Below are 15,189 nucleotides of genomic sequence, written 5' to 3' on the forward strand. Positions count from 1 at the left end.
GGCCCACGATCAACACTGTAATGCTCTGATGTTTTCGATAACAGGTAAAAAATGGACATGGTGTCTTTTTATGCGACTTATTCAAGCATCTTTAGCGAACGCTGAAAATTCTTCAGAACACATCATGAAACAAGGAAGTATGAAAAAATGCGGGATAGGTACGTGTTCGACGAGAACTGAATGGTTCTGTATGAAATGTTGCAAACCTATTTGCAGAAAACACAAAGAAGATCACGGCAATGAGCCATAATTGGGTTCATAACTCGGAAACTTATTGAAACTTTTACTACTTTGCGCACCATTGTTTATCCTTATTTTACACTAACAAATTGAACTCTGACAAAAAAACGTTACATAGGTTTTTGTTGTATTTGTGCCCGTAGAATCGATATCCGCATTCAGTTTTGCAAAATTACAACATTTTGGGTTATTTGTTTAAATAATTTGTTATAAACAATTGTGATCGACAAAAGAAAAAACACGGGTATTTTTTTTTTGGTTATGCAAAGGACGGCACAGTTCGTTTCTCGATATATCTGCCAGGTTTTGCCTGGTTTTTAATGGGTTAATAAAATTATATAATGAAAAAGTAAACCACAAAATGAATATTTATGTAATGAATCACAGTATTGACATAGGAGCCAGTATATGTACAACATACCGTTTTGAGATAAAACTTTTTATAGCTAGTATAATTAACTTTCATAATGTAAAAAACTACTGAATTATGCAGCGCAAATGCCGTCATCTCTTGTAAGAAATTTGTCTACAATTTCTCACTTTGTAAAAATCAATTAAGATAATTTAAATTTTAACTCACTTCCTTTTCCAGCTTTATTTGGGCCAAAATATGCGGTAGAACAGCAATTGCCTTGAAATCATCTGAAATTCATATCAATATTAAGTTTTTATACGATCGATACTCATACTGGATTTGTTTCTCAACCAATCAAATCGCTTTATTAAAGGATTCAAAACATCCGATCATCACTTCTTTTAGAGAAAACAATACAATAATTACCATTGTTAATGAGGTTGTTCAACAACTCTTCAGATACAGTACACCTCAAGATTTTATTCTTATAAGATTCCTTAAATTTAGTTTCAACAGTCGATCCATTATCAGGATGTAAAATTTCGTATTCTTTCTTGATCTACAGAGAGAGAGAGAGAGAGAGAGAGAGAGAGAGAGAGAGAGAGAGAGAGAGAGAGAGAGAGAGAGAGAGAGAGAGAGAGAGAGAGAGAGAGAGAGAAGAGAGAGAGAGAGAGAGAGAGAGAGAGAGAGAGAGAGAGAGAGAGAGAGAGAGAGAGAGAGAGAGAGAGAGAGAGAGAGAGAGAGAGAGAGAGAGAGAGAGAGAGAGAGAGAGAGAGAGAGAGAGAGAGAGAGAGAGAGAGAGAGAGAGAGAGAGAGAGAGAGAGAGAGAGAGAGAGAGAGAGAGAGAGAGAGAGAGAGAGAGAGAGAGAGAGAGAGACAGAGAGAGAGAGAGACAGAGAAAGAAAGAGACAGGCAGAGAAACAGAGAATATAATTGATTAAAAATTATTTTATCTATTATATTATACGAAAAAGTAAAAACAATTTTGATATTGAAGCAATACACAATGTTGAAGGAATCTACGTGCGAGAGAATTAGCAGCGGTTTTTTTATCAACGGCATCTTTCACAACAAAATTAGGTAAAATGAATTGTTATTTTTCTTACCAAGAGACCTTCATAGTACATGAACGCTGGGAAAGTCCTTAAGATTGAGAGAAGCGATAGGGAATCGTTTTTCAAAAACTCTCTCCTCTTCAATCGAGTATCGTCCATTAAAGTTGCAATTTTGTTTTTATTGGCTGCATCCGATGTCAAAATTTGTAAACATTTAACCTGAAAAGATTAAAATGCTATTCACAAAAATAATAATAACAATAATTTCACCAATTCTGTTATTGAATGTATTGTGCAATATAATTTTGCCCTGATAAAAAAAAACGATTGAAATCATTGTAAACTTTTATGAGAGAATTACTTGATAATGAAACGAACAACATTCAGTTGATCGTTTCAAAAAAAGTCAGCAGATTCGATCGCTTTGATAATTAATGATGATTAGTAACATAAACATAATTTAATATTAACCTTTGCCTTATAAAGGTCTTCTTCTTACATGCCTTCTGTTATTTCAACATCTGCATTGATCGGCGTAGACATTTTTCATCGTTTTGCTGCTGGTTCCCGATTACTATTTAAATGTTTCAAGTGACGATCTATTTTTCCCCCATTACCATCTGACCAATCACCTGAAATAATTTTTTTTATTTGAGTTAAAACTTAAGCAAATTCGCCTAATTTGTTTGCGGTTCACTTTTAAACAGGATATAAATTATGTTATAAATTAAACATTTTTAAGTAAAATGACTTATTACAGTTGAAGATATATAATATAATTGAAACTTATAAATGATTAGATTTAAACAAAGAATATAATTATAAATAATTAATCAAACAAAAAATTTTTATGCAACTACTATACTGTAACAAAGGTTCAGATAATAATACTCGATTTTCTTTTTAATTTCAAATTTTTTATCCTATAGATACACTTGTATGCTCAAAAAGATATATTCCGAAATTGCCATTACAATACAATTCATAGTAATAGACCGGCAGCTCGTGATGGGAAAAAGCAATTTTTTACAGGCTGGCATTAATACGAGTCATATCTACATAAACAAGCTTTAGATTAATGCACCTAAAAAATTTCGCAACGTGGTAATACATATCTAAACATTAAAATTAATTAGCACAAAATAAAAGCACAAATAAGGCAAGTGCGGCGAGGAAAAATTCCAAAACCAAGGACCCTAAACCCACCTACCCCATGCGCCGCGAATTATTATATTCATTTGAACAATACGCCGGCACATCGAAGGAAGGCGAGCGCAGTGAGGGAAAATTCTAAAACCAAAGCCCCTAAACCCTCTTACCCCACGCACCGCAAATTTTTATATTTATTAGAACAATACGCCGGACCATCGGAGGAAGGCGAGCACGGTGAGGAAATTGATAATCAGTAAGATGACCGTTACTTTCATATACATTAATAATACATTTTTCTTTCGCCTACGGCGCCCTCGACTACCACTCGTGCTCAAACATCATCCTCACTTGGAAAAGCCCATTTTCGTTCCTTGTAGTACAATGTACTATTTCCTCCCAAGGGAGTAATATTTTGCAGGAAAAGTTACTCCCTTGGGAGGAAAACATTTTTTCGTCCGGGCGCAGGATAGAGGTCGAGTATGCAATTTGAGGTCCAGAAGGTAACTCAACTTTTATATACGTTTTTTGGGGCGCTGATCCGATTTTTCGAGGTTACCAGGCCCAAAAATGGGCCGTTTATGAGTTAAGGCCCCTTTTAACCAAAAAAAGCGACTTATATCGTTTTTCGCCGAAAAATTGTGTTTTATTTTTATTTTAATGAATATTTATTGTTGTAAATAAACGATGTTCGAATATTAGTTTAATATGCGAAGAGAGAGCGAGAAGGTTCGAGAAGCTTGTCACCTTAAGTTCAAATTCGACGGTTTTCGCTAGCCCGCACGGCACCAATGAGGTTGCCATAGCAACGCGCGCTCGCTCGCTCCTACTCTGTCTCTCTCCGCCTGTTTCGCGAGCAGTCTTCTGCCGCTTTCGCTGATTTGTGTTATTCAGTTTTCGTATTGCCGAAGCGCTGTGAGGACTCGCCTCACAGTGTCGACCGTTAACCAATATTGTTTGTTAACGCGTCGGTGCTCTAACACTCTTCTAATACTCTTCAATTTTCCATAGTCATGACATTTGTAATCACACTCTTTTCTTTTCAATAAACATCAATAGTTTGACGGTATACATTGTATACCTTTTCATCTCAAGTTTAAAGAGCGTGTTATTATTTTCACATTAATTGTTTTGATCCACAAGTCTCTATCAAATTCGAGAGACTATAAATAATTGGTAGCAGAGCGTGCAGTATCGTGGCATTAAGTGTTTTGTGTACGGAACAGTTTTTTGTTTTTTGCATAGTGAAGGCATGTTAAAGTACTTCGGCAGCCGTTCGACTATTCGAAGTCGCAACGGTCGGAGAACGTCCAGAATCTTCCTAGAGCTCGCTCTCGCAGTTGGCTGCAAGGGGCCTAGCTGCCTGTTGTTGTTGTAACAATTTAGACGTTTAGACGGTTAGAAGTATTTATTTGTTTAGAGGTTAGACGTATTAGAAGTTTAGAGGATTAGAGGTTAGAGGTTTAGAGGCTAGAGGTCAACGGTCAAGATTTGAACTTCGAGGGATGCCAAGAGTTCGCCATTTGGGGCACAATGAGGGGAAAGAAGAAGAAGACGGCCATATTGGTACCGCATTTCCGCCAACTTTTGACGACGCGACCAGTACGCAAAGTCATCAAGGGAGTTGACGGTACCGGCGTAAACGAGGTTTGAATTTCATTCTCGCTTTTTCTCTCTCGCTTGCTCTGTCTCGCTCTTGCTCACTTGGCGTCGTTGGGCCACGTTGAGGCAGCGGCAGAGCGCACGCTCGCTTTTAATCTTTCTCTCTCTCTCTCTCTCTCTCTCTCTCTCTCGCTCGTTGCTCGGCTCGCCGTCCGGACGGGACGGACATTTTCGCTGTCGTGCGTCGTTAGGCCGCGGGGGCCGCACCACACAGCGCATTTCTTCGCGCATTGGTGTCTCGACGGCCATATTAATTAGTGTCCGTATGTATGCGGACCCGCGGCGGCACTTAAGTATCGTTTTTATTTTTTTTGACTCGTTCTCTACTCGTAGTTCGATCGCTGCTAGAATTTCTGAATCAAGCATCATTCGTATTTGATCGAGTTGGCACTCTGTAACAATGGCTGATGCGGCTGCAGAGTTAGTTAAGCAGAAGCGCATAAGCGGGTTCTTGCTGAATTTCAAACGTAACACGGTAAGATTAGCGGCATCTGCTCGCACGCTGCCGCACATGCGCACGCGTTTGAGTTTGTTAGAGACGTATTGGTCCGAGTATACTCAAAGGGATCTGGTCCTGCAAGCGAATAGGTCGGCTTTCAAAGGCGAGGCGTACTTCGAGAACGACGAGTATCTCGAAGTTGAGTCAAGTTATGTGGAGAGTAAAGCGGATATGTTTCAGTTAATTGAAGATTTGGAAATCGCCGCGAGACCACCGGTAACCGTTACAGGCGCGCAAAATAATCAGGTCGTACACGCACCACCTGTTCCGGGTCCGTCGGAGTTCGCGAACATGCCGAAATGTCAAATCCCGAAATTTTCCGGAAAAGCCGAGGAATGGGAGACATTCAAGGAGCAATTTTCTTCGATGGTGAAAAACAAGGCCAACTTACCGGATGCTATCAAGATGCAATATTTAGTAGACTCGGTTGAAGGGCCTGCAGCGCTCAGAGTAAAGGGTCTTCCGTTGACGGGTGCTAGTTTTGAGTTGGCTTGGCAAAAATTGATGCGCAGGTACGATAACCCTACGAGACGCATGCATACGTATATGGAATTGCTGATAGATATGAAACCGGTTAAGCTTCGGTGAGTTGATCGAGTTACTGGATAAGGCGGAAGCCGCGCTTAAAACCTTCAAGGATGTGGGTTGCCCTTGCGAACATTGGGACATTTGGCTTATCCATATGGTCTAGCGCAAGTTGGATAATGAGACGCGAGAAGGGTGGCGTATTTCGCAAGAGTCGGTGGTAGGTTTTTCGACATTTTCAGCTCTCACAAATTTTCTCGAAACTCGTGCGTCCTCGCTTGATCAGGATGCAGATGGTGATGCGGAGACGCCTACCAAACAATCTAGTCAGAAGGGTAATGGTTCGAATCGTTTATCTCGGCGTGAGTCAGTCTCAGTCAACGCAACTAGTACGTCGTTTGCTAAAGGCAATCGCAATGCCTCTGTAAAATGCAGCTTATGTACGCTAGATGCTTGATTGATCCGTGTGCAGAGGTCTCTTTTGTCACGCAAAGAGTTGTGCAATGTTTGTCCGCAAAGATTAAGCCTGTTTCTGTGTCTGTGGTTGGTGTCGGTGCAGGTCCTTCTGCGGTGTCAAAGGGTGAAGTTTTTCTTCAATTAAGGTCCAGGTTGAACACAGAATTTTGTTTGGAGTTTTCGGCATTGGTGTTGAGAGAGGTAACGGGATTTTTGCCGCGAGAGGAGGTCGTAGTGTCCAATTGGGATCACATCAGGGGCTTGCAGCTTGCCGATCCAGATTTTGCTTGCTCAAAGCGGATAGACTGCGTGCTCAGCGCAGAGGTGTACGCTGCTATCATTCGGCCAGGGCTCAGAGTTGGTGCAACTGATACTCCTGTTGCTCAGGAGACTGTTTTTGGGTGGATTTTGACGGGTAGAGCGTCTTCTGCTTCTGAGTCTGATAGAGCTCAGAGCGCTCCGGCCTGTCATGTGGAAGTAGAGCCATCAATTTCGACGTTATTAGAGAAGTTTTGGGAAATGGAGGAGATTTCCACCTCTAAAGTTTTGTCCGAGGAGGATCAGTATTGGGAAGATTATTTCGCAGATACTGTTTATCGGGATTCCAAGGGCAGATTTGTCGTTCGCTTGCCATTCTCTGAGAGGTTGTCAGAGGTTTCTTTTGCACACACGAGGCAGATTGCTGTGGCATCTTTGCTCCGCTCAGAGAAGCGTCGAGCGCAGGATTATAGGGTAGATAGTGCCTATAGGAAATTCATGGAGGAGTATTTGACTTTAGGTCATATGGAGCCTGTAAATAGTTCGCATCGAAAGGACAATACGTTCTATTTTACTCATCACCCAGTTTACTCGGCTGAGGTGGGGCCGGAAGGCAAATTTCGTGTGGTTTTTAATGGTTCCTGTGGAAAAATATCGCTGAACGACGTTCTTTTAACGGGTCGCAAATTGCAGTCGGATGTCACGATTATTATTTCGATGTGGAGATTTTCGAAGATTGTATTTACGGCTGATATCGTCAAGGAGTTTAGGCAGATCCTCATTCACCCAGATGACGTTGATTGGCAAAGAATAGTCTGGCGATCTGACGTTTCGAAGCATATCGAAGATTATAGGTTATTGACGGTTACGTATGGTACGCGCTCCGCTCCATACCTCTCAATTCAAACTCTTCTTCAGCTAGCCAGTGAGGGAAGTGTACAGTTTCCCTTAGCTGCGCAGGTGCTCAGACACAATATGTATCTAGATGATGCTTTTGTAGGCGCTGACAATGAGTCTGAGGCCATTGAGATTCGGAATCAGCTGATCAAGCTTCTGTCATCAGCAGGTATGGAGTTGGGTAAATGGGCGTCAAACAATTCGGCTATCGTGGAGGATATCCAGGCGGAAAAGCAGAAAGAGTTCGCTGTCGAATGGGATGAGGCAGTTTCTGCTTTCGGCCTAAAATGGACACCATTGAGCGATTCGTTTCGTTTCGAGGTTAAGATTCCAGTTTCGTCAAAGGTTGTGTCAAAGAGATCGATTCTGTCAGAGATTTCGAGGTTGTTTGATCCACTTGGTTGGCTGTCATCTGTATTAGTCAGGGCCAAACTCATGCTCCAGGATTTGTGGATTAATGGTATCGACTGGGACTCACCTCTCACAGGAGAACTTCTAGATCAGTGGCAAGCGTTGAGGTCTGATCTTCCTGACTTGGCTCAATTGCGAATTCCTCGTTGGTTTGGCTCTTCCTCGCAAACATCATGGGAGTTGCATGAGTTTTCTGACGCATCTCAGAGAGCATTCGTCGCTGCAGCTTATATGGTAATACCAGGGCAGAAATCGGCGTTGATTATGTCCAAGACTAAAGTAGCCCCTATTAAGACGGAGAGTTTACCTCGATTGGAGTTGTGTGGCTCGGTGTTGCTAGTTAGATTGTTGAAGCACCTATTAGATGGACTTTTATTGAAGCCTGTATCAGTGCACTGCTGGGCAGACTCCAAGGTAGTTTTAGATTGGTTGAATGGCCACCCATCGAGATGACAGACTTTCGTGGCAAACAGAGTGAGTGAGGTGATCACTACTATGCCTGGGGTGCAATGGCGTCATGTTAAGTCCGAAGACAATCCAGCCGATTGCGCAACTCGAGGGTTTTCGTCGGAGCAGCTTCAGCAGTCTTCCCTGTGGTGGGAAGGACCTGAATGGATCAGTAATGATTGGATGCAGGTAATTGATAGATTGCCCGTGGATGTTTCGCTAGATGTAGTAAATGCACAGGTTGCTGTTGAGAAGAAGGTTGACGAGAATCAAGAATCACAAGCGCTGTCTTATTTGGAGAAGTTTTCGAGTTTTCCAAAGATGTTGCGGATTTTGGCTTGTGCTTACAGATGGCGTTCGAATGCGGTCAAGTCCAGAGGAAGTCGCTGCACTGGTCATTTTACTGCTGAGGAGATGGAGGCTGCTCGAGTCGATCTGATTCGTAATGTGCAAAGTTAGCACTACGAGGAGGAATTGCGGTGTCTCAGAAGTAAACAACGGTTGTCATCTCGCAGTCACTTGCTGCGACTTGTACCATTTATTTGTCCACAGGGCTTGCTCCGAGTTGGAGGCCGATTGCAGCATTCGTTCTTGCAGTTCGATGAGAAGCACTCGATTATACTGCCAGCATCTAGTATTATAGTCAAGAGGTTGATTGAGGAGGTACATCGTCAGACTCTTCATGGAGGCGTTCAGCTGATGCTCAGTTCCCTCAATAGGACGTATTGGATTTCACGTGGGTTAAGAGTTGTACAGGGAGTTTATCGGCGCTACCATAGATGTATTCCCCAGCGAGTTTTCGCATACACCGGTCTGGACTATGCGGGACCGTTTCCAATATTGTTCTCCAAGGGCAGAGGTGCCAAGTCTACAAAGGGATATATAGCGATTTTTGTGTGTATAGTTGTTCGAGCTGTTCATATTGAAGTTGTGTCAGATTTGTCCACTGCGTTTCTAGCAGCGTTTCGCAGATTCACCGCTCGGCGTGGACTTTGTAGGATGGTATTCAGCGACAACGGCACCAACTTCAAGGGCGCAGCCACAGAAATTGACAGGTTATTCCAACGGGCTTCATCAGTATCGCAGGAGGTGGCAGCTGCATTGGCGAAGGACGGTATAGTATGGTCTTTTATACCTCCTAGAGCTCCTCATTTCGGAGGACTATGGGAGTCGGCAGTGAGAAGTTTTAAGCATCACTTCAAACGTGTTATTGGAGACACGTCATTAACGTTCGAGGAAATGTCGACAGTAATGTCACAATAATACTGCCGGTGGTTCTGTACGGGTGCGAAACGTGGGCTCTCACTAAGCAGGCGGACAACCGTTTTAGGGTATTTGAAAATAAAGTCTTGCGAAAAATATACGGGCCGAAGAAAAATGAGGAAACCGGGGAATGGAGGAGACTACACAATGATGAGTTACACAATCTGTACGCATCACCAAATATTAACAGAATAATAAAATCACGCAGATTGGGATGGGCAGGACACGTAGCGAGAATGGGAGACGACCGTACGGCTGCGCGTGTCATGAAGGGCAGGCCGATGGTAACGCAACCTCTAGGTAGACCTAGACGCAGATGGGAGGACAACGTAAAAGCGGATCTAGTAGAAACAGGACGGGTGGGTGTCGATCGGAGGGTGCATCTTGGGTGGGATTGACACAAGACAGGGCAGCTCACCTGAGATCTCATGACAAAATCTCATCTGACCAAGTGTGCGAAATAAGTAAGTTCCACAGCTGAAAAAATTCTAAGTTTGGAAGGAAAAAAATAATTTTTAAAACTTTGTTTTGTATGCGTTGCAGACGATTTCTGGTCGTTTTAGATAGTTTTCAAAGGTAGCATTTAAAATTTGTGCACTTGTTGCCTTATATTCATGAAAATCATAAACTGGACAATGCATCTGATATTGATAAACTTATAAGTGCAGAAATATGAATGAATTATCCAAGGTTACATAATATTGTTAGGCAATCAGTGATACATGGCTCTTGTGGTAAAAATAATTTAAATTTACCACGTATGGATAGCAAAACAAAAAAATGTGTCAAAAACTCTCCGAAACAGTTGAATCAGCAAACTACTTTTAATAATACTGGATATCCCCTTTATCGACGACGTATCAATGGAAAACAAATTCGTTTCAATAAAAACTATATATCTGATAATCGATTTGTAGTTCCATACAGTTTGTATTTATTGTTGAAATTTAATTGTCATATTAATGTTGAAATATGTTCAACTATTTAATGTGTCAAATATTTATTTAAATATTGTTATAAGGGGCATAATTGTGCATTTATAAAAATGAGTCAAGGTAATATTAAAAACGAATGTGGAGAAGAAAATTTCATTATACAATATAAGCTCTTTAACGAATTAACAACGTGCAATTTTCGATGCAGTATTAAATAATGTAATTTAATAAAGCTAATCAAGTGAAGTGTTTCTTTATTAATTGACCTGGTGGTAGTGAAAAAGCTACTTACTAAATATATGACATGAAAACATGCTTTTCAGGCAGTGGATAAATTATTTGAAGACCTATGTAATAATGACATTGAATTTTGTGGCAAAGTAATAATTGTATCAGGTGACTTCTGACAAACACTACCTGTTGTCAAACATGGGAATCGAACAAAAATCATTGTGTAAAAAATATCATTTATGGAGTAAATTCCAAATAATGACTTTAACAGATAATGTGAGAGTTAGTAATTGTGAGAAAGAGTTTAAACAATGGCTGTTAAAAATTAGAGATAAAAAATTTACAACAAACTTGAACTGGACATCAATGTAACTTTACTTCTAACAAAATTGTTATCAACCAATGATATAATTATGGAAATTGCTTTGATAATACCCTATTGATAAATCTCAGATGAGATCTCACCTGAGATCTCATGACAAAATCTCATCTGACCAAGTGCGCGAAATAACTAAGTCCCGCAGCTGAATAAATTATAAGTTCTGGAGGGAAAAAATTACTCTTAAGACTGTGTTTTTTATGCGTTTTAGGCGATTTCTGATTGTTCTAGATAGTTGCTAAATAGGTAGGTTTTGAAATTCGTTTTTAGATATAATAAGGAAATAGTTTCATTTTTAATAGTTTACTAGTTTAAATTTTAAACAACTTTTTCATTAAACTGTGTAATTTTCAAACGCATTGTGTAATTTATTAATTTAACGTACTGCATTCAAAGCAATTCTTTTTGACCTGTTGTCTCTAATGTTAATACTCAATCTTCGGACACTGTCTTTTATCATTACTGATTTTACTTCATCCTCCAAATTTTTGTAACGATCATCTGAATTGATGTAGTCTTTAACTAAACCTGTAAACAGAGCAAACTTTTTTATATTTAGTCTATCATACAAAATAGTATATTACGATACTGGAGGGGTAAAGGGATTTCACCCACATGGGTTAAATTATGTACGATATTTTATGAAACTACGTGCTTACACCGAGATTTAGCGAGTGCATTTTTGCACGAGCGTGACTTAAATTGAGGTTTATGCCACGGCGTGTCACAAAAGAATTTGAGGCTAAAAGAATCCTAGCCGTATAGACTAAATTGTTGCAAAAAATAAAAAATTAACTTGACTCACTTAAATATAATTCCAATTTTTTTGGTGAGCACAATTTTACAGAACTTCGACCAGGAGTGGAATTATTTACTTTCGTATTGTCTAAGCATATATTTTCACAAATATTTCGCCATCTCTCTGGTAAATGTCAACAACCCTTTTTTTTTACTTAATTTCCAACTACTTTTTCTCGCTTTGCATCCTAGTCCTAAGTACACCTGCATATTAATAGTATAATTATTAACTGAACAACGTTGAATTAAAATATAAATTATTTAAACAAATTTATTACTTTGTTTTCAACTATGGCATAACGTTCGAAACGGTCAGGTGTCGCTGTAATATGTAAACAAATCAATTAAAATTTCATAATAGAAAAAATATTGTTTTATCTATGTATTTATTTATTTTTACATCACGCTCTATTCACAATCGCGTAATAGCATACTTTCGGTGCGGGTAAAAAATAGTATATTACAATACGAGTACCTTAACTAAGTGATTTTCGCACAAGCGCATTAAAAAAAAAAGCGATTTTTGATCAGCTACGCGCAAGAGTATCGTATACTATTTTTTGACACGACTGTGCAAATCTACGCTCTTAGCAGATGAACTTGCGCGGAATTCAGACTTCGCCCACGCTGTGCATGAAATTCATAATTCGCGCACTATGAAAATCAGGCATTTCGAGCCATCTACACAGCTAGAAAAACGAATTTCGTACACAGAGTGTCAAAAAAGTACTTTTACTAACTTTTTTCTAACGCTCAGTAAACTCTATTTTTACTAAACTTTATAAGAACTGCAATAAAATAATTTGTACCTGGAGGTATGAGTAGATCATACTTCTTGTATCGTTTGTACAGTTTCGGTTCGTATCGTTGTAACAAAGGAAAGTTTTGATCTTCATCATCCACATCATCGTAATCTGAACCTACGGTAATTTATGATTAATATTTTTAAATTTGTTTACCAAGGTATAAATCTAAATATTTACAATGTTGTAGATTCTAAAAGACTATAAGTTTTAAGCACAAACTAGTATGCAAAGGCAATCACTAATTCTTTGTTTATAGAATATAAATATATAAATAGAATCAGTTTTTGTCTATATAAATAGAATCTATATAAATAGAATCAGTTTTTGTCACAGTATTTAGGTATATACATATAAACGACAATATTTTATTACCATTATCATTTTCATCCTCCACTTGCACTTGTACATTCGGCTGTCTTAAAGGGGACTGCGATCGAGATCGATTTCTTTCCTTAGGGGTCTGCGGTCTTTCAGAGTTATCGCCAGCATCAGGACGGTTGCGGGGAACAGAGGGAGAACGGGATTGCGGATAAATTGGTGACCGCGACCTAGATCGCGACCTTGACCTAGGCTGTGAACTTGACTTAGACCTTGACCTTGACTGTGACCGCGAGCTTGACCTAGACCGTGACTGACTCATTGACCGTGACTTCGACCGAGACCGGGACTTAGACCTAGACCGTGACTGACTCCATGACCGTGACTTAGACCGAGAACGTGACTTAGACCTGGACCGTGACTTTGACTTAGACCGAGATCGAGACTTAGACCTGGACCGTGACTTAGACCTGGACGGTGTCTGTGACTTTGACTTAGACCGAGACTTAGACCTAGGCTGTGATTTAGACCTGGACTGTGACTTAGACCTAGACCTTGACTTTGACCTTGACTTTGACCGTGACTTTGACTTAGTACGTGACAGACCTAGACCGTGACTTAGACTTAGTACGTGACTTAGACCTAGACCGTGACTTGGACCGTGACTTACACTTAGAACGTGACTTAGACCTTGACCGTGACTTGGACCTAGAGATTGACTTTGGCCTAGAGCGTGAGTTTGACCTTGAACGTGACTTAATATTAGACTGTGACTTCGACCCAGAGAGAGACCGTGACTCAGACGACAATGAACGTGACTTTGACTTAGTTTTAGTGTCAGACCATAAATTAGATTTAGGCTCAGATGCAACCCGTGTCTCAGATTCAAGGGGCTGAGAATCGAAGCACGACTCAGAATCAAGGGACTCAAAATCAACCTGTGACTCAGAATTATCCCACGACTCAGAATCAACCCGTAGCTTACAAGTAGACTGCGTCTTAGATGTCGACTTTGACCGTAACAAAGACCTAGATCGTGAATTAGATATTAACCGCGATTTTGTCCTTGACTTTGACCTAAACTTTGACCGGGACCGTGATTTTAGTTTCGAATTAGATCGTGACTTTGACGTGCCACTTAGTGAAAAGCTAGACTGTGACTTCACTGTAGGTTTTATTGCAGGTAGGGAAGGTGAGGAGCAGCTGATTTTAGAAAATGTATCATTTTGAGAGGACCTCTGGCTTGACAGTTTTAATGTAAGTGAAGAAGGCCCAGATGAAATCGAATTGTTTTGAGTGGACATTGTATTGAATCCTATATTCCGTAAAACAACGCGTGGCTCCTTATCTGTTACTAACTTTGTGTAATCACCAGATGCTCTACAACCCATAATAAAAAATTTTGTATCATTTTGATATAAATATTTACATATTTTAAACTGTATTTCTAAATCATCTATAATTATTCAATTTCGTTTGCATTAAAAAGCCAAAAAGTATTATAAAAAGAAAGTCTTAAATTTTATTTACCCAAAACTAATATTTTCACACATTTCTGATAGGCGCCTTTTTTTTATTACCCCTTCATCTGTAGATTTATCACCATCATTTGCATCATCGAGACAAAGCTCTTTTCTGGTTTGTAACAAAATGCTCTTTTTGTACTTTTAAATAACATTACTGGAGTTAATAATATTTCTTTTCTTTGTCGAAAGTTTACTTGATTGCTATAAATATAATATACAGTTTATTTAAACAATCGGTTTATAGAAAATGACTACAATATTACTACAATATATAGCCTTTCATATAAAAATTTTGTAATCTAATAGACCACGTAAAATCTACAGGACGTAAGATCATACGCATATACATATGTGTACATTTTTATTCCACACTCAACTAAAAAGTCCACTTTAAGACTGTAAAAAACGGAGCAAACGGGTATATTTTTCCTGGAAACCAGTTTTGCGGGTCAAACATAAAATTTGTGTAACAATGGCACGATTTTTCTTCGCGTTTTGAACGAAAGTTACCATTTTCAAATCAGCGGGCAAAAAAAATTAAGGGCGTTTTATACCCGCGAATGCGAGCGTTTTTCGTCCTTTGCTTGGGCAGCAGTTGCTAAACAATGTAAAACGCCAGCTAAAGCAGGTACCGAGCAAATTAGCGGGCGTATAGCAAGCGTTTTTAATTTTTTCACGCCCGCTGTATGTACGCGCGCGTGAGCGGACCTACAAAAAATAATCATGCAATTATTTGAGTGATGAAGCTGTAAGCGTCGCGAGAGACTGACGAGATAATCACGTAAAAATTACATTATATATGGGACAATTTCTCATGTGATTATCACGTGATAAATTTATAAAAACGGTATCTACAAATTTAAAAACAAGACAATTCGCAATAAGTCTGGGTCAAATTACAAAAACAGTTTTTTGTAACACATGCACGATTTTCGCGTTTTTTCGACCTAAAATTAGGGACTGAAGTAGTCGTTTTCCG

General features: G+C 39.5%; 4 protein-coding genes across 5 annotated transcripts; 3 read left to right on the forward strand and 1 right to left on the reverse strand.

Annotated features, from left to right (window-relative positions):
* Positions 1–4,861: 4,861 nt before the first annotated feature.
* On the forward strand, positions 4,862–5,548 carry LOC116417890. Its single transcript, XM_031933006.1, has one exon. It carries the CDS (start codon positions 4,862–4,864, stop codon positions 5,546–5,548), a length of 687 nt encoding a protein of 228 aa, XP_031788866.1.
* A 366-nt stretch (positions 5,549–5,914) lies between these two features.
* LOC116417891 lies at positions 5,915–7,960 on the forward strand. Its single transcript, XM_031933007.1, has one exon. The coding sequence runs from the start codon at positions 5,915–5,917 to the stop codon at positions 7,958–7,960; it is 2,046 nt and encodes a 681-aa protein (XP_031788867.1).
* A 42-nt stretch (positions 7,961–8,002) lies between these two features.
* Positions 8,003–9,217, forward strand: LOC116417892. Its single transcript, XM_031933009.1, has 2 exons — positions 8,003–8,383; positions 8,507–9,217. The coding sequence occupies exons 1-2, from the start codon at positions 8,003–8,005 to the stop codon at positions 9,215–9,217; spliced, it is 1,092 nt and encodes a 363-aa protein (XP_031788869.1).
* A 1,841-nt stretch (positions 9,218–11,058) lies between these two features.
* On the reverse strand, positions 11,059–13,729 carry LOC107981422 (serine/arginine-rich splicing factor 5-like). Of its 2 annotated transcripts, none has more exons than XM_016987353.3 (5): positions 12,739–13,729; positions 12,370–12,480; positions 11,839–11,882; positions 11,568–11,754; positions 11,059–11,290 (listed from the first exon to the last, which is right to left on the reverse strand). In XM_016987353.3, exons 1-4 carry the CDS (start codon positions 13,004–13,006, stop codon positions 11,749–11,751), a joined length of 429 nt encoding a protein of 142 aa, XP_016842842.2. In that variant the 5' UTR covers positions 13,007–13,729; the 3' UTR covers positions 11,059–11,290; positions 11,568–11,748. The 2 variants fall into 2 exon arrangements, with proteins under 2 accessions (XP_016842842.2, XP_031788872.1); XM_031933012.2 differs by having other exon boundaries at positions 11,568–11,764.
* Positions 13,730–15,189: the final 1,460 nt, after the last annotated feature.

Source organism: Nasonia vitripennis (assembly GCF_009193385.2).
Source record: "Nasonia vitripennis strain AsymCx chromosome 5 unlocalized genomic scaffold, Nvit_psr_1.1 chr5_random0004, whole genome shotgun sequence".
Taxonomy (NCBI): Eukaryota; Metazoa; Arthropoda; class Insecta; order Hymenoptera; family Pteromalidae; genus Nasonia; species Nasonia vitripennis.